Consider the following 21,263-nt stretch of genomic DNA (forward strand, 5'->3'; position numbering starts at 1 on the left):
TCTCTGCAACTTTAAATTGTAAAGGGGCATTAACTTCAGCTTCTATTGGCCGAATTGCATTAATCATTTGAGCCCATAGAATCACGGTAACATGACCACGTTAACATCAGTCCCACCGATCACAAATTAAAATACACATGGCCCAAAATGCATGCTTTCTTTTCAAGCTCCTTAGACTTACACATGCTCAAAAAACCTCCAATGTGGCTGAATTAAAACAATTCTACACAGAAGAGTGGGCTAAAATGAATCCACAGCAATCTGAAACACTCATTGCCAGTTATCAAAAATGCCTGATTGCAGGTCCTGTGACCAAGGGTGGCACAACCAGTTACTGGGTTTATTTACTTTTTCACATTGTAGGCTTTCATTGTTTTTTCATGATCATTTAAAATCTGTATTTTGTATTTCCTTAGCTTACCCATGACTAATGTTATTTTTTTAATGATCTACAAAAAAGTGTGTAAACTAAGAAAAAACAGGAAACTGGAAAAAGGATAAATACCTTTATATAGCAAAGTATCAGAGACCCCAAAGTCAGGAACTTCTAAATGGTTCTTCTCTTTCAGTCTTTGGAAACAAAGTTAAAACAGTTTAAGAAATCAGAATTAAACAGGAGTTCAAACTTTAAATTTTTATAAAAAATTCCTGAGAAAAGTATGCAAAAAACCCCCAAAGAAATCACAAAATACTTTTTCATGGTACTGTTCATTACCTACATAAGTGAGGCGAGCACCATCCTATTTCAACTTTTTGAATTGGAGTTATGCATCGGTCTGCTCTATGCAGCATCCTTCACTTGGGAAGCCTCACTATGAAGAGATTTCTGAAGAAATTACGTGCATGGTTTGTTGGCTTTACAGATGATGGAGCCGCCTTACTCTTGTGTGAACACATCAACCCTCAAATGACCGTCACTCACTGCATCATTCAGAGTTAGAACTTGCAGTCCATTATTCAGTCCACAGCATTTTCTGCTTTTCATTCTGACATTATTTCACATTAAATATTGAAGTTAAATGGCACAGCTGAGAAAGTGGTGCTAAGTGGAATGGGGATTTAATTTTAACATGTTAAACTGTTTGTATTACTATAAATGATTAATTGTCCGAAGAGGAAAATGAGAGACTGGCAATATTGTGCATGTTCTTTTTATTTTTCTTAATACTGTGGAGGTAAGCATCAACGACACAGTGCTCTCAGTTCTCACTCCTTCTTTATTCGTCTCCAACATCAACTGCACATATCGCGCCACAAAACAGAGGAACACACTTCCTCAACACTGGGTGTGAGTGGAGCCCTCTAGTGGTCCACCACACATGCCCCCCCCGAACACCCAGCAGAACTAGTCCAGGACCCGGGGCTTAAGCAAACGGCCGGAACGGCTGAACCGGGGGGGTGGGGAACTGACAGAGGGCAACCCAGCCCGGAAGCGAGGCTGGCACTGGCGGTCAGAAAAAGCTGCAGGCGACTCGGACTCCGTTGATTGCGCGTCGCTCCTGGGGGAAAAAACAGAATCCATCAGCCCGGTGGCAGGTGGGCGGCCGCGGCGAGGGGCCTGGGCCGGGACCACCTGATCCTCTTGCATAACATGTGCAGGCTTAAGTCTGTCAACAGAGACAACCTCCTGCCGACCGCCAAAGTCCAAAATGAAATGTTTGCTGCCTGGTTTAAGAACCCTGTATGGCCCGTCATATGGTGGACGCAGCGGAGTCCTATGGGCATCGTGCCTGACGAAAACGAAACGAGCAGAGTCCAACGAACTCGGAACAAAAGTGTCAGGCAGGCAGTGGTGCACAGGACCGGGAACAGGAAATGAGTCTCTCGGGGGGCGAAAAGGCAACAAAGAGGCATCAAAACATGGGGGAGGGCTCTCAGGCAAGAATTCCCCGGGGACCCGGAGGGGCTGGCCGAGGACCAGTTCAGCCGGGGAAACCCCGAGGTCTTCTTTAACCGCGCTACGCAATCCCAGCAAAACCCACGGAAGACGGTCGACCCAGTCGCCACCTGTTAAGGAAGCCCGGAGCGCGGCCTTAAGAGACCGGTGAAACCGTTCGCACATCCCGTTAGCTTGCGGGTGGTATGCTGTGGTGCGGTGGACCTTGACCCCCAGGCCGTCAGCCATAGCAGACCAAAGCTCAGAAACAAACTGGGGGCCCCTGTCTGAGGTAATGTCAGCAGGGGGACCGAAACGGGAAACCCACGTCGACAAAAATGCTCTGGCCACCGTCGCCGCTGTCGTGGACGCCAGGGGTACCGCCTCCGGCCACCTGGTCGTGCGGTCCACCACAGTCAAAAGGTGCGTGAAACCCTGTGACTGCGGCAAGGGACCAACTAGGTCCACATGAACGTGATCGAAACGCCTACCGGGGATACGGAAAGGTTCGAGGGGTGCCTGCGTGTGCCGGTGGATTTTCGAGCGTTGGCATGGGATACAAACCGCCGCCCATTCTTTCACAGTCTTGCGAAGGCCCGGCCAAACGAACCTGGCGCTGACCAGCTTGACCGAGGCCCGGACGCCGGGATGAGAGAGGGCATGCACCGAGTCAAAAACACGACGACGCCACGAAAGGGGAACCACCGGGCGGGGGCGGCCGGTGGAAACGTCGCAAAGAAGGCGCGGACCGCCGTCCCACACCGGGGTGTCCTCCAGCACGAGGCCCGTTTTCGTTGACTGAAGGGCCAGGATGTCCGGGTCAGCACGTTGCTCGGCGGCCATAGCAGCGTAGTCGACACCGACATACACCGGAGAAACCAACACACGTGACAGACAGTCAGCGACGTGATTGGACTTACCAGCCACGTGCTGAATGTCTGTGGTAAACTCCGAAATGGCCGCCAACTGGCGCTGCTGGCGTGCGCTCCATGGGTCAGAGACCTTGGACATCGCAAACGTTAAAGGTTTGTGGTCAACGTATGCAGTAAAGTTGCGACCCTCGAGGAAAAAACGAAAATGTCGTGTCGCGAGGTGCAGGGCCAGCAACTCCCTGTCAAAAACACTGTACTTGCGTTCGGCATCCCGTAGCGTACGACTGAAAAAGGCGAGCGGTTGCCAGAGACCTGAAACCCGCTGTTCCAACACCCCACCCACTGCCACGTCGGACGCGTCGGTGGTCAACGCGATCTCCGCCGACGGAAGCGGGTGTGCCAGCAGGGCGGCGTCAGCCAGCGCAGACTTGGCTGCGGAAAACGCATGGAGGCGTTCTGGCAGCCAGTCAACCGGATCTTTGGCTGTCTTACCTTTTAAGGCAGCATAGAGTGGCTGTAACAGGTGGGCAGCTCTGGGGAGAAAGCGGTTGTAAAAATTTATCATCCCCAAGAACTCCTGCAACGCTTTAACCGACGTGGGGCGCGGAAAAGCTGAAACGGCCTGGACTCTGTCGGGCAACGGAACCACACCTTCAGCGGAAATGCGGTGCCCGAGGAAATCCAGAACAGGCAACCCAAACTGGCACTTGGAAGGGTTGATGATCAGGCCGTGCGCTGCCAAACGCTGGAAAACCTGGCGCAGATGGGACTCGTGCTGGCTCGCCGAGCAGCTGGCCACCAATATATCGTCCAGATAAACAAAAACGAACGGCAGCCCACGCAAAACTGAGTCCATCAGCCGCTGAAAGGTCTGGGCGGCACCTTTCAGGCCAAACGGCATGCGCAAAAACTCGAACAAGCCGAACGGGGTAATGACAGCGGTCTTAGGAACGTCTTCGGCGCGCACGGGAACTTGGTGATACCCCCGCACCAAGTCAATTTTAGAAAAAATCGACGTTCCGGCGAGATTGGCAGAAAAATCCTGAATGTGGGGGATGGGGTAACGGTCATTCTCCGTGGCATTATTTAAACGGCGGAAATCTCCGCACGGCCGCCACCGACCGTCCGATTTGGGCACCATGTGAAGCGGAGAGGCCCATGCACTGTTCGAACGCTGTACAATGCCAAGGCGCTCCATGGCAGCAAACTCTTCCCGAGCGACGGACAGTTTCGCAGGGTCGAGGCGACGCGCGCGCGCGAACACCGGGGGCCCGACCGTGGGAATATAATGCTCAACCCCATGCTTCGTTACCGTGCCAGAGAAATCAGGGACAGACAGCGATGGAAACTCTGAAAGCAAACGCTGAAAAGCATCCCCGGAGGTCACTACATTAGCCCGAATTACGGGTTCGGCGGCCCGAGTAAAACACGGTAGGGAAGAAAACGAGAGAGCATCAATTAAACATCTGTTAGCAACATCGACAAGCAGTCCATGAGCGCACAGAAAATCAGCACCTAAAATAGGTACAGAGCTAGCGGCAACAACAAAGTTCCACTGGAAATCCCGGCCGTGAAAACAAACAGTCACCAACCTTTCCCCAAACGTTGTGATGGGAGAGCCATTAGCTGCCATGAGCTGCGGCCCACAGTTCGCTGCTAGTCCGTCGGCAGCGGTAGGGGGAAGGAGGCTCTTCTGGGAGCCGGAGTCCACGAGAAAACGTCTCCCGGAGCGCGAGTCCTCTATGAAGAGCAGCCTTTCTGTGTCGCCAGCGGTCGCGGCTGCTACGGCGCGCTGGCGGGTCCGTTTCCCTGGGCCGTGAAAGCTCAAGGCGGCAGGCAGCGACGCGCTCTGTCGCCAAAACGCTGATGGTAGAAACAGATGTTCTTTCCGCGGTGCCGGCGTGTAGCAATCCCTGCCGTCAGCAAGGGGGCGGATGCTCCGGGGGAGGCAGGTGGAGCAGTGGAAGGCGCCGCCGGCGAGTCCGTAGCCAGGGCGTGAACGTTGAAAGTGCGGCTAGCCAGGAGAATGCGATCCGCTTCTTCAGCCAGGGAGCGATAATCCTTCGCCGGCAGAAGTGGGGAGTTTGCGAGGACAGCTCTCACGGCGGCCGGTAGCTGGCGGAGGAAGAGGTGGGCGAAGAGGAATCCCCCGTCATCCGGCCCGAGCAACGATAGCATGTTCTCCATGAGCTCGAGCGCGGTACCGCCACCCAAGCCTGACAAGTTGAGGAGCTTTTCGGCTCGTTCAGCGTCGGAGAGGGCATAGCGCCGAAGAAGCAGCTCTTTAAGGGCGGCGTATTTCCCTTGGGCGGGTGGGTCCCGGAGGAGCGCCATCGCGCGACGGGTGGCCAGCGGGTCGAGCGAGGCCACCACATGGTGATACTTCGTGTCGTCAGCCGAGATGCCGCGAAGGGCGAACTGAGCCTCCACGTGTACGAACCACGACGGGGGGTCATGGAGCCAAAAGTCCGGCAGTTTCAGCGCCACAGCGAACGTAGCTGCAACAGGAGGCGGAGGTCCGGCGGCCGCTGATGCCTCCATAGCGGAGTCTGCGTCATCTGCGGCCCGTTGCATGCTCGAGTCAGGGGTCACCAATGTGGAGGTAAGCATCAACGACACAGTGCTCTCAGTTCTCACTCCTTCTTTATTCGTCTCCAACATCAACTGCACATATCGCGCCACAAAACAGAGGAACACACTTCCTCAACACTGGGTGTGAGTGGAGCCCTCTAGTGGTCCACCACAATACAATATTATTGTAAACATTGTGCTTGTAGTTTATAAATGGCAGCAGTACAGGCTTTCAGGTCATGGCTTTTACCCCATTTGAATTCAAGCCTCAGCAGAAAGTTATTTTTGTGAGTTAGTAGTAACATCTGTGCTTTTCCAGCTATGACGAATGATTTCAGAAATGCTATTAATACCTGCTGACCTCGAACTTTGAAAAACTCGGTGAGTTTTTCTATGTTTGCAACGATAGAAAAATAGTGAAAAGCTCTTTCAAATGGGGAGGAAGTCCAACGAAGAGATAATGAAGGTGAAGTAAGGAAGGAACAAAGATCGATGGGAGGAATGGGAGGCTGAATAGTTAGCTGTCGGATAAACTTACTGCCTTCAGAATCTGTCTTTGTGAGTGCGGCTGGCTGCTGATAGCTGGTGGGTATTTGGGAAGGGTTGAGACTGGGCCTGTACCTGTGACTCACTGGCCACAGGTGTCAGTCAAACTCGACCTGGCTGCCAGAGGAATGTGGTAAACAAGCCAGTGTGGTCCCAGAGACCCGAAGCAAGGAGCATCTAACAGAGCAGCAACGTGACCGCTGAATCAGACTTTCAGCTGCTCCCTGAAGTGCAGTGAACACCTGGAGGTGAAGGAAGACAGAAAATACACCCCTATCTCTGCCTCTACTTTGACTTTTTTTAGGAGTTGTAATCGTATGCCAGGTCTTTATGCCCAGAGGCGATGTGAGCCAAGGTTATTGTTCAGCCATCTAACAGTGCACTTTTCTTCCTTCTCGGGTTCCACTCGACTTCTTTCATTTGTCAAATATGAGAGATTTTGTTCCCCCCAAGTTCACAAACTAACAGATCTAAAACATACCTGCATTAAATACAAACTTCATCTTTCATTATTTTCATCAGTAGATTTCTAAATAATTACTCAGGTACTTGGGTATTTGGACAATGGCACGTTTTTTTTTTTTTTTGTCATTTCATTCCTATACACCACCACAGTGGATTTTAAATCAAAGAATCAAGATGTGATTTAAATGCAGACTTTCAGCTTTCATTCAAGGGGTTTAACAAAAGTATTATATTTTCTGTTTAAGAATGCTGTTTTACATGTTGCTCCACTTTTTCAGATACCAAATAAATGAAAAATGTAACTGTAACCGTCCAAGTACTCAGGGACCCTCATTCATCTTTCTTGATCTAAAGTAATATTTCAGAAAGCATGCTCAAAAACCTTTTCGCTGTGTCATTTCTCATTATTACACATAATTTATGGATGTCTATGGTTTAAGAATTTCATGTTAATAGCACCTTTATAAATATATTTACTTAGAAAAGGGTGTTCAATACTTATTTTACCCGCTGTAAATATTTGTATGAATATAAAAGTACGTAATCAGTACACATGCATTAATTATTATTGATTAATTATTAATTACCTTTTGGGTTGTATCATTACTGAAAAAAGCTAAGAACTTAGATTAAAGTCAGCAAAATCTGTTGGCTGCACGTTGCTCTGCTCAAGATATCCTCTAATCTCATATTTTGATTACGTTTTTGTGTGCAACGTCCCATATGTACCCATAACACATACATATACACAGTGTTATGTATGCAAATACTTGTGCTAATCTATTTTTCGTTTATTATATTTCCAGGATTCATGTGTCTTATCTTATAATGGGCAAAAAAAAAAAAAAAAAATCCAGTAAATGTGTTTAAATCAGCACCTTAGCCTTAAATAATCTAAGACAGGAAGTGCTGACTTCCACTGGGTGAAACTCTCATTAATTACTGCCACACCCGTTTCCCTTTTAGTTCTGCTTTTGGAATGACTGTTTTGAGCTGTAGCAACTATTCTAGTACAGGAAATAATGGGGAACTTTGTGTACACACGAGGCGTCATATATTGTTTTTACACACTTTCATGTAAATTTCTAGCATATTAGCTGCATTTTTCAGTCATGTTTGTGACACCTTAGCACAGGAGTTCAATAAATCCAGGCTTAATGGGAAAGACAAAACATGGAGACCGCACATAACACTAACTGAAGTTATCTAAGAGTCAAAAGCTAAATGTGTAACCAGTTTAAATGTCATGTGTGTAACATTTAGATGTGTGGACATGTGCTCTTTAAGTAAATTAAAAAATAAAGTTCAGTCAAAGTGACCTGAAAGAGACAAAGAGAGAGGCTGACTGTTGACGCCTATATGTGTGGGTGAGCAGTCAACCCAAACTTTATTCCAAATGAAAAACTCTGATATAAAATGTGGATCTAGAGGCCAATGGACGATCACACCTCTCCTTGAGAGCGGAGACCCACCTCATAACCCAAAAAATAAAGATATAATATAAAGATACAAAGCAAATCATTTTTCAGTCTGAACACAGTCAAATTTTTTAATCAACATTCTCAACCTAATATTATTTATACATATCAGTTTACATTTACAACAAATATCCTTTGTATCATAAAATACACATCCCAGTACTTCCCTACTTCCCAGTCTCAATGATCCGGAAACGTTGGATCCTGTGGATGCATTTTTTAACCTTTATTATACTCTGTTTTGGGCATGAACAGCTGGAGACCCATTGGCTGATGTTATACTTTGAAGTGTGTTTAAAGTTTGCCACCTAAACCAGTATTTGGTGAGAGTTCTTTGCTGACAAGTCCAGTTGGACACAAAACAACAGGCAGGTCTGCACGGACCTTCCAGTCAGCAAATGATAATGAACTTTACATCACTAAGACACCGTCGGACCCAAGTGGACTATTTGGAAAGCTTCAAAAATACAAAAAACAGAAATATTGGAATATAATCTCCAAAAGTTGAATCTGTTCATCTGGACGTAGCGTTTTGTGGAAGAAACGTTTCGTCACTCATCCAAGTGACTTCTTCAGCCTCGGCTGACTGCAGGTTCCTTCAGTGGGCTGGTTTCAGTCATTATGCAAATGTCATTATGCAAATGTAATTATGCAAATACACTGTTTATAAGATTGGGAAGTCACTTGGATGAGTGACGAAACGTTTCTTCCACAAAACAGCTACGTCCAGATGAACAGATTCAACTTTTGGAGATTTACTTTCCTGGATGATTGAGAATGCATCAAGACATTGGAATATAATAGATGTGCAACTGTAGCAAGGCATAACTTATATACAAGGGCCACGTGTCAATGTATCTGCCACTATGTTTTCTTTTCTCTTATTGAGACAACCCCCAAGTTAAAGGATTGGAAGAACAAAGCCCATCTCATTAACTTCTGACTCAGTTAGAGGTGTTTGACTGGAGGGTACAGTGACTGCTGGTGACAACATTAAAGTTCTTTCGCCTTTTACTGGTTATGCTTTAAAGCACAGTGATTGGGTCCCTACTACGTACTACGTAGTCCATCAGGGTTGAGGACAAAAGTTACCCGATTGAAACGTCGAATAAAAGGAAGTCGAAATTAAGCAAGTTCACATGAGAAAAATCAAACATGTAAACTTGATTAAACCGAATCATACATGTGACACTACAGATGAGGCTACCCAAGGTTGACAGAGTTTATCTGCACACAGCTGCATCATAGAATAAAATACTACATAAAACAGATAAAGATGTTTTTCACAGTATTGATCACATCTAAATTCTTAGTGATGTCTTTTTTGTTTTACTTTGACTTCAAAAAAGGCACAATCTTACAGTATCCTTGGCTGATCATTCATAAAAATCTTTATGCAAAGCTGTTGCACGATGTTTTACACGAGCCTTTAAGAAAGGTAAGCGGAAAGAAATTTTTCTATCTCTAAAAAAAGAATTCCATGTAGGGAAAAAGGCTGGGAAGAATCATGGGCGTAGCTCACATCCCTTTTCTGTTTTAATACTCTCATTTCATTTTTTACAGCTTTTCCTGGAGCCAAGCACAACCACAACTATTTTAAAAATCAATTAATCATTTAAGTTATATTTTTAAAAATATGTTTCTCTTTTCGTTGCTAAGGTTTAATCTAACTTTCCCAAATGCATGTGTCCTATTTTTGCTTTGTGATTTACCTGATAAATCATATAAATCACATTTTTAAAAATGATGGATGATTAACAACTGCTACAATAGCCGCATATTCATCCCCATCAATCACAGCTGAGTGTTTGCTGTTAAACATTAATGCTACTGGTCAGTGTATATGAGAACCTGTCCTTGAGTATAAATTATAACATAAGAAAAGCTCTGCTTTTGATTTCTTTTTTGCAATGTTCTGCAATGATCTGACACGAGACTATAGTTCATTGAAGCTGTTAAAATATTTCAATTTGTAGAGTAAATGATATGATTAAGAATTATGATCATGAAGGATTGTAAAGCACGCTCAATGGGGAACAGTTAGTTTGTCAGTTTGCCAAGATCTATATGGTCTTGGCTGCCTACTCTTTCAGACTGCTGGACTGCTGCTGTTTGCAAGCATATAGGCCCCGAGCTTTTATATGGCAGTGTTTTATGGCTGTTTTGGCACATGGTGGTGTTTTTGATTTGTTTGTAATCTAAATGCATCAACAATTTTGCTGTCTTAGTCAAAATTCTTTACAAGGAGTTTAAATATGAGCGTAATTTGACCAGGTAAAAATTTATCGCTGAAGTAATGAATCTTTTTTTTTCTTGAGCTGATTCATAGTGCAGCATGGATTTTTGATTTTGTGTTAGTTGATATATCTTGATATGTTGATGGTCCTCCAAACACCATACAAATATCTAAACATTTATAAACAGTCATGATTTTGAACAAATTCAATTAATATTTTTGTTATTGACTACAGAATCTACAGACCGCAGTTGATACAGAGCAGTACAACTGCCTTCATATAGCATCACTTCAAAGCAACAGTCATTACCTATGAAAATCACTTGGTCACTCTTGTTGAGAGTGAAAACTTTTTCTTAACAGGAATAAACCTCTGACAGAATCAGGCTCAGGGTAATTAATTGTTGAGTTCACAAAGGAAAGAGCCACCAAATCCAGCAGCCGCCTGGTTTTAATTTGATTTTGGAGATTGGAAATAAAAGATTCTGGAAGATTAAACAGAACTAATTTTGCCAACCTTCCTGTGCCTTCATTCATCTTTTAACTTCCCAGATTTGTCTTGGGATTGCATGTGGGGTGGGTGCTGATGGCATATTGGGACATTTCCTCATAAGATCCATCTGGTTATCAGAATTCCAAATAAAATCAGTGCAGATTAATGCAAACTTGGGCAGCTTACCAAACGATTTAAAGAATGTAAATGGAAAAATAGTTTAAAAAAATAAATAAAAGCTTCTTTTATGGGACAAAACAGGAAAAAACTACATATAATCTATCTTATAATTATAAGATAAGCATTTAAGTTATTATATGAATATTATGATTGTAATATACAGCAAATTGGGGGCGCTCCGTCTCTGGGCTGGGGCCCTGGCCGGGCCTCGGGGGCTCGGGTCCTGGTTGGTGTGTTGCTGGGGTTGTGGGCGGGTGGGTATATGGGGGCCCAGTCCTGGCGCAGGGCGCCGCCGGTGCATCGAGCCACCTGGGGGACTCTTCAACTGGTGGGGGAGGTTGTCACATCTTGCAGGAGCTTTCCTCTCCTCAGGAATTCTCTCTGCAGGAGGGGGAGATATAGGAGAGGTGGAGGAAGATCTCAGCCTGGGCGTCTATTGTCTTGTGTAGTCTGGAAGATGAGTGGATGATGGAAAAAAAAAAAAAAAAAAGAAAAAAAAAAAAAAGAATTCCAAATAAAATCAGTGCAGATTAATGCAAACTTGGGCAGCTTACCAAACGATTTAAAGAATGTAAATGGAAAAATAGTTTAAAAAAATAAATAAAAGCTTCTTTTATGGGACAAAACAGGAAAAAACTACATATAATCTATCTTATAATTATAAGATAAGCATTTAAGTTATTATATGAATATTATGATTGTAATATACAGCAAATTTTGTTATGACAAGTGATGTATCCGCAATCTACTGAATGTACCTACAGTCCTGAAGTAAACCTCAGCAAAGTATTAATTCAGCACTCAGTGCTTTACTGAGAAGGAGTTCAATCAGTTCAGTCTGAGCCAGAGAAATACTCAGCACTCTGTTTCCTACAACAGTAAAGAGACGGAGCTAAGTGTTCCACATGGAGAGAGGGATCAATACTTAAAAACAGCACAGCTGGCCTGACAGCCTGTCTTTTCCCCACAATGTCTAATGCAGCAGTGAGAAAAATCAAAACATCAGCTGCTGGGACTCCTGGCACATGTCAGCTTGACAGTCGTCTCTGTCATATTAAAAATTTTGACAAATGGCACATTTTTTTTGTGGTCACGTTTCTCCAAATCTTTTTTTCTAGCAGTTTGTAACAGCTGCCACTGGAGCTGTATCTGTGCTGAAGCTGGATCAAAGTTCTTCACATTGAGGAATGCAGATCGCCTGCAAATGGCTTGTTTTTAATGAAGCATTGACATTGTTCTCAGATTAAACTTAGGACTTGTTCAGTAAGAACTTGTGCATCAGGTTCTTTGAATGAGAAATGTGCTGTGATAATGAAAGAAAGTTAAAACTCTAGGAGGTCAAAAAGCATGCAAATGAAGTCTAATTTCAAAGTATTGCTTGTGAATTTTATAAGAACACAAAGTCAAAGAAAGTCACAAAGAAAAAGTTTTGTTCCTGTTTAATTACTAGTATCCATTTTAATACAAATAACTTTTTTTTGCTACAGTGCTCTGCGTTGGTGTAGGAGGAAGTCACTCACTTTAAATTGATCGTAGTTACATTTTGTGCTGGCATTTATGATCCTACATCAAAAAAAGGCTCCAGTACCACACAGTGACTATAAATAAACAATGGATGTTGTCATGGTCCTCACTATGTGAACCTGCAATTTCTCTGTACTCTCTGCCTCGTCTCTCTCCTATCCTGCGTGTGTATATACAGTATGCTTTACCTGTGGATGATCATGCATGCGTCAGTCTTTTCTGGGTCCTGCAATGTATGCATTTCTCCGCTTACCTTTGAAGAAACCTTATCTTTTTCTCTTTGTACTTTCTCTCTTTTGGAGAAAGATTGTGTAAGTTAACAGACATACAAACATTAAGTTCAAGTTTATTGTAGTCATTTTGACACCACTGTTATGAATTTGGGATAGCAGGAAGCAGCAGAATCCGACACCATAGATCCTTCACTACCTGAGAGACCTGAGCCAGAGGAGTCCCATCTCCTTTGTTGCCAGTCTTCAGAGGGGGTCCTACCTTCATTACAGTTGTTATCCCCCTGTCAAGCCACAAGAGGTGTCCAGTCACCTCGCCCGATGCCATGCCTTTAGCTAAGCCAGAGGTGTCCAGTGACTTTAGCCAATGCTAGCCCGCTAAAAGTCAACTTCTTTGGCGACCTCCAGAGGGTCTCCTTCACTTCCATAGCCGTCCTTCAAGCTTCCTAAGGTGTCCAGTCAGCACTGGCTGCCTCCTTGGCCTCATGAGTGAATCCATCACTGGCCTTCAAGCTAGTCCCTTGTGAGGCTGAGCCGCTGGCTGATCATTTTGCATCCCAGGAAGTCTCATTTCCTCAACCATCAATTGCTTACCGGAGCTGCTGTGTCTTGATCACTAGCCACCCGGTCAGGACCCAAAGTTGCTCCATCTCTGCCGTTGACCATCTGACCAGATCCAAGAGTTACTCTGTGTCTACTGCTGAGTTGTTTCCCCTTTGCTACCCCCCTGAACTGCCATGTTCCCTTTTCTGACCTGATGGCTGGACTCCACCACCCTCAACAGATCACCAGTCTGACACAGGACTAAAAACAGAGAGACAGACAACCATTCACATTCAAATCTATGGGCAATTTATAATCACTAGTTCTAACCACAATAATTGCATGTGTCTTGATTGCGGAAGGAAGCCAGAGTACACAGAGAACACATGCAAAAACAGGGAGAACATACAAACTCCACAGCGAAGAGCCCTGGTCCCAAACTCAGGACCTTCTACGATGGCTAATTACCGTGCCATCTTTCTCCCACTGTTAAATGTCTCAATTTTTATATAAGTCTTAGTAATTATATCAACTGGTCTTCTGTTTGTGCAACTCTAACAGCTGTTTGTCAGTGGATTACTGGACAGGTGTCAAAGGCAAAATGCCTGGACTGGCCTCACTGAAAGTCTTATAGTGGGTTTGGATGTGGGTCAATGGGACCCAGTCACCATTTGAATTAAAAAAGTTTAAATTTTGTATTTGTTTGTATTTTGTACAAATACAAACAAAAAGGTTCTCATATGATCACCGCTGCTATAATTTTACAGATTTCCTAAATATAATAGAGTGTAATTTACAGAACTTGTCTTTCCTGTTCCATATGATATGTTTTTTCTTTTTTCAATTCTTTATTAACATAAAATTATCCATGATTCATCCTAAACTAAAACTGCTTGAAGGTGGAAAATAAGGACAAAAAGGATCAGTCTAATATTTTGATGATAGACACCCTGTGTAAAACTAAACTGCCTAAATCTATTTAATATTGATCCAAAAATTCAGCAACAGGAAATCTTGTTGAACCAGATCTAGAAGTGACTGAATACACTTTCAAATTCAGAGCTTACACAACTGCATCCACAGAGACTTCATTGCATTAAAATTCATGTCCTGTTTGATGCATTTAAAAACATGCAGAGGTGGTGATGGGGGCGGATGATAGCAGAACTCTACATAGTACTGTTTCTACTATTGCAAATAATGCTTAAATGAAAAAAGACAAACCAAAAGTTACAAAACCAATCAGAGGTCAGAAGGTTTTCTTAAAGAGGAGAAGATGGTTTCTTTCTTACCTTGTTGATCAGGCACTGGTACAGCCTGGACAGCCCAATGAATTCCAAAACCAGTAATGTGGAGAATATGTTTCATCTGATGTGGAATCATGGGATGATCTGTCTCCACCTGCCAATTCTCACCAATGTTGCCAAAAATGTGACAGATTTAGAATGAAATTCACATTTTTCCACCTTCGCGAACAGTTAATTCCCCCAAATTCTTAACAGTATCTTCCATGCATGTATGGAGTGCTCCTTGAGGTCCTTAGAGAAGAATAAAAAATACAGAACGAGACAAGCAGGGAAAGCTCTTAAAACATTGTTTATGACAGCTTTGAACAGTGTTTGCTATGAATGACATAACCAGATATTAGTAGTGGCTGAGTGGTGTATTGAAGGCTGTTTTTCATTCATCTGCTTTTCTGATTCTGACAAGCTGTTAGGTTAGCTTGGAGGTAGTGGTGACGGGCAGGTAAGAAACCTAAGTGAGGTGTTTACCAGACTCAGGCTGCTGAACGTACAGACAAGCAGAATTTAGTCTGCCCCATGGAGATCACCGTTCACAGCCAAAGCAGGCAAATCTTGCAGGTGAGTAAACAGAATCTTGCAAGTCCAGAATCAGCAGTTCCACCCAGGCAAGCCACAAATACATTACAAAGATAGGGTGATGTGGTAATGTAAGTGGAAAGCAACATCAGGAAGAAGGAGTAATGGAAAATAATGCAGATGTGGAAAGTAAAGTCCAAAGTAGTCCCAGTGGTAATAGGACCATTAGGCATTAGGAGCTGTAATCCTGAAACTAGAAGAGTGGCTGCAGCAGATTCCAGGCACAGCATCAGTGGTCTTTGTCCAGAACATAGACCACCCAATGTAAGGTTTGTGCTGCCACTGCTGCTCAGTACAGATAATTACAATAACATTTTTTAAAATTTCTGTAAAGGTTAATCAACACTTATGCAAAGCTCTCTGACTAAAATGACATTTTTAAAATATGAATTTATTAAAACAATGGTTTTTGGTTTAATGCTATGCTTGATTAATGTATGAATTCTCAGAGAAGTCCAGTGTGCCAGCACAAACTTGGATTAAAAAATGTGTTTTTAAATTTCTAAACCAACTTTAATTTTAGGTGTAATTAGCCACTGTACTAATGTTAAACTAGGAGAGTGAAAATACTATGTATATATAATAAAATATCTACTTACAGAACTTACCATACAGCTTTCTTTGATCCCTTACTTACAAATATGTACAACTTTGCCCTGAGTTCCTGTATATACAGTGGCTTGCAAAAGTATTCGGCCCCCTTGAACTTTTCCACACATTACTTGTCACATTACAGCCACAAACATGAATCAATGTTATTGGAATTCCACGTGAAAAACCAATACAAAGTGGTTTACACGTGAGAAGTGGAACGAAAATCATACATGACTCCAAACATTTTTTACAAATAAATAACTGCAAAGTGGGGTGTGCGTAATTATTCAGCCCCCTGAGTCAATACTTTGTAGAACCACCTTTTGCTGCAGTTACAGCTGCCAGTCTTTTAGAGTATGTCTCTACCAGCTTTGCACATCTAGAGACTGAAATCCTTGCCCATTCTTCTTTGCAAAACAGCTCCAGCTCAGTCAGATTAGATGGACAGCGTTTGTGAACAGCAGTTTTCAGATCTTGCCACAGATTCTGGATTGGATTTAGATCTGGACTTTGACTGGGCCATTCTAACACATGGATATGTTTTGTTTTAAACCATTCCATTGTTGCCCTGGCTTTATGTTTAGGGTCGTTGTCCTGCTGGAAGGTGAACCTCCGCCCCATTCTCAAGTCTTTTGCAGACTCCAAGAGGTTTTCTTCCAAGATTGCCCTGTATTTGGCTCCATCCATCTTCCCATCAACTCTGACCAGCTTCCCTGTCCCTGCTGAAGAGAAGCACCCACAGAGCATGATGCTGCCACCACCATATTTGACAGTGGGGATGGTGTGTTCAAAGTGATGTGCAGTGTTAGTTTTCCGCCACACATAGCGTTTTGCATTTTGGCCAAAAAGTTCCATTTTGGTCTCATCTGACCAGAGCACCTTCTTCCACATGTTTGTTGTGTCCCCCACATGGCTTGTGGCAAACTGCAAACGGGACTTCTTATGGTTTTCTGTTAACAATGGCTTTCTTCTTGCCACTCTTCCATAAAGGCCAACTTTGTGCAGTGCACGACTAATAGTTGTCCTATGGACAGATTCCCCCACCTGAGCTGTAGATCTCTGCAACTCGTCCAGAGTCACCATGGGCCTCTTGGCTGCATTTCTGATCAGCGCTCTCCTTGTTCGGCCTGTGAGTTTAGGTGGACGGCCTTGTCTTGGTAGGTTTACAGTTGTGCCATACTCCTTCCATTTCTGAATGATCGCTTGAACAGTGCTCCGTGGGATGTTCAAGGCTTGGGAAATCTTTTTGTAGCCTAAGCCTGCTTTAAATTTCTCAATAACTTTATCCCTGACCTGTCTGGTGTGTTCTTTGGACTTCATGGTATTGTTGCTCCCAATATTCTCTTAGACAACCTCTGAGGCCGTCACAGGGCAGTTGTGGAGCTGTTTTGCAAAGAAGAATGGGCAAGAATTTTAGTCTGTAGATGTGCAAAGCTGGTAGAGACATACCCTAAAAGACTGGCAGCTGTAATTGCAGCAAAAGGTGGTTCTACAAAGTATTGACTCAGGGGGCTGAATAATTACGCACACCCCACTTTGCAGTTATTTATTTGTAAAAAATGTTTGGAATCATGTATGATTTTCGTTCCACTTCTCACGTGTACACCACTTTGTATTGGTCTTTCACGTGGAATTCCAATAACATTGATTCATGTTTGTGGCTGTAATGTGACAAAATGTGGGAAAGTTCAAGGGGGCCGAATACTTTTGCAAGCCACTGTATGTCTCTGTCACATAGTATTGATGGGAAACGTGGACAGAATTTGTGAGCAGTTTTTTATTTCTATGTATTTCTTGTTTCTCAGCACATTCACACTCTCAGTTATTTAACCTCTGTGAGAACCTAATCTGTGGGAAAAGGGAACAGAAATCACAGAAGGTGGAAGTCTGAAAACAATCAGGTCAGTCAAAGAGAAAAAAATCCCAATCACTATTTCGTGGTATTTAACCTTAGTTATTTCTTTCAAAAAGTCTGAGTGGGAAGTACCTTGAATGTGGGAATGTAGACATACAGTGGATTTTGCATAGTTTCCTTTTCAACCAATCAGTTTATGTCAAGTGCTTGATGACGTGGGACATCCTTTTTTCACTACAATAAATAATACTGAGTTAACATTCATTTTTTATTGGTCAGTGGTAGAATCTTTTTTGAATTCACTGTTATTGTGCGTATTTAGCTAAGTGCGAGGTAAGTGCAGGTTTAAAAACTATTTAATGTTTAGATAATTGAATGTGAACTTTCTCTAGAACATTAAAAAATGTTTATGAATGTTAGTATAGTTTAGTGTAAAATCAGCACTTATGGAAAACTGAAGGACTGTTTTTCATTTCCAATGTTTCTTTTTAATGAAAACCTGCAAAGGTCTTACCTGAACAGAAAAAAATCCAGAACATTAATGGATACAATGGAAATTGATGACACCTTATTACATATGGACGGCAATCTCATTACTCAAGGTACAGTATCACCCCAAAAACACGCAGACAGAACTAGTGGGTAAACAAAATAAAATGCAAACCTGTTTTTCAGCTTAAATTTCAAACTGAATAATGTCACACTTTTTTGTGTGTGTATTTCATTGCTTAAGACGCCTTTGGTTTGAGAACACTTTATTGAATAATAAATTTCATGTTTAATTCATAAAAGGACCAATATCATGCTGGTCTATGCTCAGTAATACATAATTACACAGTAAAGCAGGTTTTAAAGATTTTTAAATGGATTCAAAAATTCTAAAACTGAAGTTAAAGTCTCTAAAGACTTTTTTAACCAATCTTACTGGTCTAATGATATATTTGTTTGTAGTTTAATTTGAAAAATGTCTGTTTTCTTATTTTCAAAACAGTGAATTTTCGCAGAAGAAACCAGATCCTCAGATGTGTCACTGTGAGCCTCGGATTACTGTGTGCTGTCCTGTTGTGCAGTAACATAAGTCAATTTATATTCTGTAAGTTGCTTATTTTTATTCAATAAAAATAACCCCCTTTTTTGTTGCTTTTACATCCAGTTCGTGATAATCAATTAAATCCGGCAAAGTATTATTTTTATTTTTTAAATTTCACAGATGAGATCATCCATCCTACATCAGGAGACCAAACACAGCCATATCACAATACACTCACTCAAGATAAGGAGAAACTCCAAAATGATAATGACAACCTGACTGCAGAGAGGGACAGACTGGAGATCAGTTATGATGCTTTGAGTAAGGAGACTAGACAGTTAAAGATCATACTGAGCAACCTCACAAAAGACAAAGATGAGCTGCAGCACTATTACAGTTATTTGATTACTAAACGAGATGAGCTGGAGGCCAATTTCAGCAATGTGAAAAATGAGAAGGACCGGTTACAAACAAATTTCATCAACTTAAAACAAGAGAGAGATCAATTCGAGACAAACTACACTGACATGCAGAGGAAGCTTGAGGGCTTACAGACTAATCACAATAATCTGACAGCAACTGCAGAGCAGCTACAAACCAGCTACAATAACCTCCAAAGAGAAAAGGATGCATTAAACATTCTTTTTACTGCACTGAGAGTAAAAGAAGTCCAGCTAGAAGGCAATTACACTGTATTAAAGAGGGAGAAAGACCAGTTACAAAGAAGCTACAATACTCTGAATAGAAACAAACATCAAACTGACCACAGCTACAACACCCTGCGGAAAGACAAAGAGCAACTTCAAACCAGGTATAATACTTTGAGGAAGGAAAAGGAACAGTTACAAACCAACTACAGTCGTTTGACTACAGCTAGAGAAGAGTTACAATCGAAAGTCAAAAGGATGACCACTAAACTAAGCGGTATGCTTCCTATGTTACAGCTTAAATTTACTAAAGTTATCTCCAATGGGGTATTCTTCATCTTTTGGATATTTTTTCCATGTGATGAATTTGCAGGCATTCCTTGTCAGGCCCACTGGAGAAGGTTTGACATAAGCTGTTATTTTGTCTCAACCTTAAAGAAAAACTGGACAGAAAGCAGAAAAGCCTGCATTGCTGAAGGTGCAGATCTACTTGTCATAGACACCGCTGAGGAACAGGTAAGAAACAAAGGCAGAATTAGAATCGCTAAACTTTGCCAATGATTGCAAGAATTTTTACAGGCTTTGTACTGGGTAGGTTTGCATGTACTGTTAAAGATGACTGCAGTGTTGCAAAAACTCCATTAGGTGATGGAGCTAAAATGAAAAATTAAAGGATCATTAATGCTGTTATAATCCATCTTGTTGGAGACATGGGTCTCTATCCCAAAGACAAATGACTGCCATCGTGGGTCTACGGGTCATTCAAATTTTTTTTTTACAAAACTGAAATGTGTAGAAATTGTCTGTACCAGTCCATTTATTATATATTCCAATTTAAATCAAGATCACCCCCTAACAGTAAGGTCATCAGTCTTTTGTTTGTGCGACTCTAACAGCTTTTTGTCAACGAATTACTGGACAAGAGCGAGAGGCAAAATGCTTGGATTGGCCTAACCGACACACTTACAGAGGGGGTTTGGACCTGGGTGGATGGGACCCCTATTACCATAGAGTAAGTTTAAATACACAAACCTGAACAAAAAGGATCTAACTTTACACATTTTCTAAATGTAAGGTTAATTTATGAAACTTTTATGTACAACTTTATTGTACAAAGATCAGTCTTGTATTCTGTTGTTGAACTGCCAAAAACTATTTAATATCTATCCAACAATTCAGCAACAGGGAATGTAAGGAAAGGAACTCAAAGACTTGGTTCATTAGATCAGGAGGTGATTTATTGCACTCTAAATTTTAGACTGTATACAACTGCATCCGTAGAGGATTAGTCGTATTAAAATTCACATCCTATTTGAATACATTTAAAAACATCCAGAGGTGGTGATGGTTACGGAGGTGGATGATTGCAGAAGTGCGGAGTATTATTTCTACTTTTGCAAATGAGAGTTAAATTAAAAAGACAAACTGAGGCACCAAACAATCACAATGTAGGAGTGAATTTGTTTCTTATAGCGACAAAGTGGAGAAAATGATTACTCTCTCTTACCTTATTCATCAGATACTGGCAGCCTGGACAGCCTAATGACTTCAAAAGCCAGGACTGTGGAGAATATGTTTCATCTGATAAAGGATCATGGAATGACGATGGCTGTTTTGCGGCACAAAATTATATTTGTGAGAAATAAGATCAGCATGACTTACAGTGTTAACTAAAGGTTTGGACTGGGGTTCTTAAGTTTATTAATAGACAATATTCCAGATTTTTGGTTCTGTCATCATAAACAACACCCACACAAGTTCAGTTCAATTCAGTTTTATTTATATGGCACCAAATCACAATGACAGTAGCCTCGATGTCCTTTATATTGTAGGGTAAAGGAAAATAGCAATAATACAGCCTGGAAGTAACAAATCCGTGAAATAGTTTTTCAGCATCACTCTGACACAAAATGCTTCTAATATTGGAGAAAATGAGCAGTTAATTAATTATCCTAAGTATTGTCTTTGAAGCCAAAGCCTGATGATTTTAACCTACCATTTTCATCTGTTCCAAAGAGTTTTGTTTTTGCCCAGAACTGATTAAAAAAGAGTTTTGGACTGGTTAACATGAAAAAACACATTCTTGTTTATTTTGGCTAAATCCTGCATATTTTCTGTGTCACATCTTACTCAAAATGTAATTTAAAATGTAAATTAATAGCATTTAAGATAATTGAAATTTTCAGACTATTATCATTGTTGTTTTAAAATTTAGAAATTAATAAATTACAAATTAATTACGA

The 21,263-nt window shown here is 42.1% G+C and overlaps 1 protein-coding gene across 1 annotated transcript; it reads left to right on the plus strand.

Moving 5' to 3' along the window:
- The first annotated feature begins 19,278 nt into the window (after positions 1 to 19,278).
- On the plus strand, positions 19,279 to 20,666 carry LOC134633632 (CD209 antigen-like protein 2). The gene is made up of 4 exons (XM_063482528.1): positions 19,279 to 19,297; positions 19,394 to 19,536; positions 19,917 to 20,032; positions 20,540 to 20,666. The coding sequence occupies exons 1-4, from the start codon at positions 19,279 to 19,281 to the stop codon at positions 20,664 to 20,666; spliced, it is 405 nt and encodes a 134-aa protein (XP_063338598.1).
- Positions 20,667 to 21,263: the final 597 nt, after the last annotated feature.

This window comes from Pelmatolapia mariae, linkage group LG2, assembly GCF_036321145.2.
Source record: "Pelmatolapia mariae isolate MD_Pm_ZW linkage group LG2, Pm_UMD_F_2, whole genome shotgun sequence".
Classification (NCBI taxonomy): Eukaryota; Metazoa; Chordata; class Actinopteri; order Cichliformes; family Cichlidae; genus Pelmatolapia; species Pelmatolapia mariae.

Excerpts from the sequence above, each read along its gene's own strand:
- LOC134633632 (XM_063482528.1), top strand. Across the intron at positions 19,537-19,916 it reads TAGACACCGCTGAGGAACAG|CTTTTTGTCAACGAATTACT; the intron begins GTAAGAAACAAA and ends CGACTCTAACAG. Across the intron at positions 20,033-20,539 it reads GGGACCCCTATTACCATAGA|ATACTGGCAGCCTGGACAGC; the intron begins GTAAGTTTAAAT and ends CTTATTCATCAG.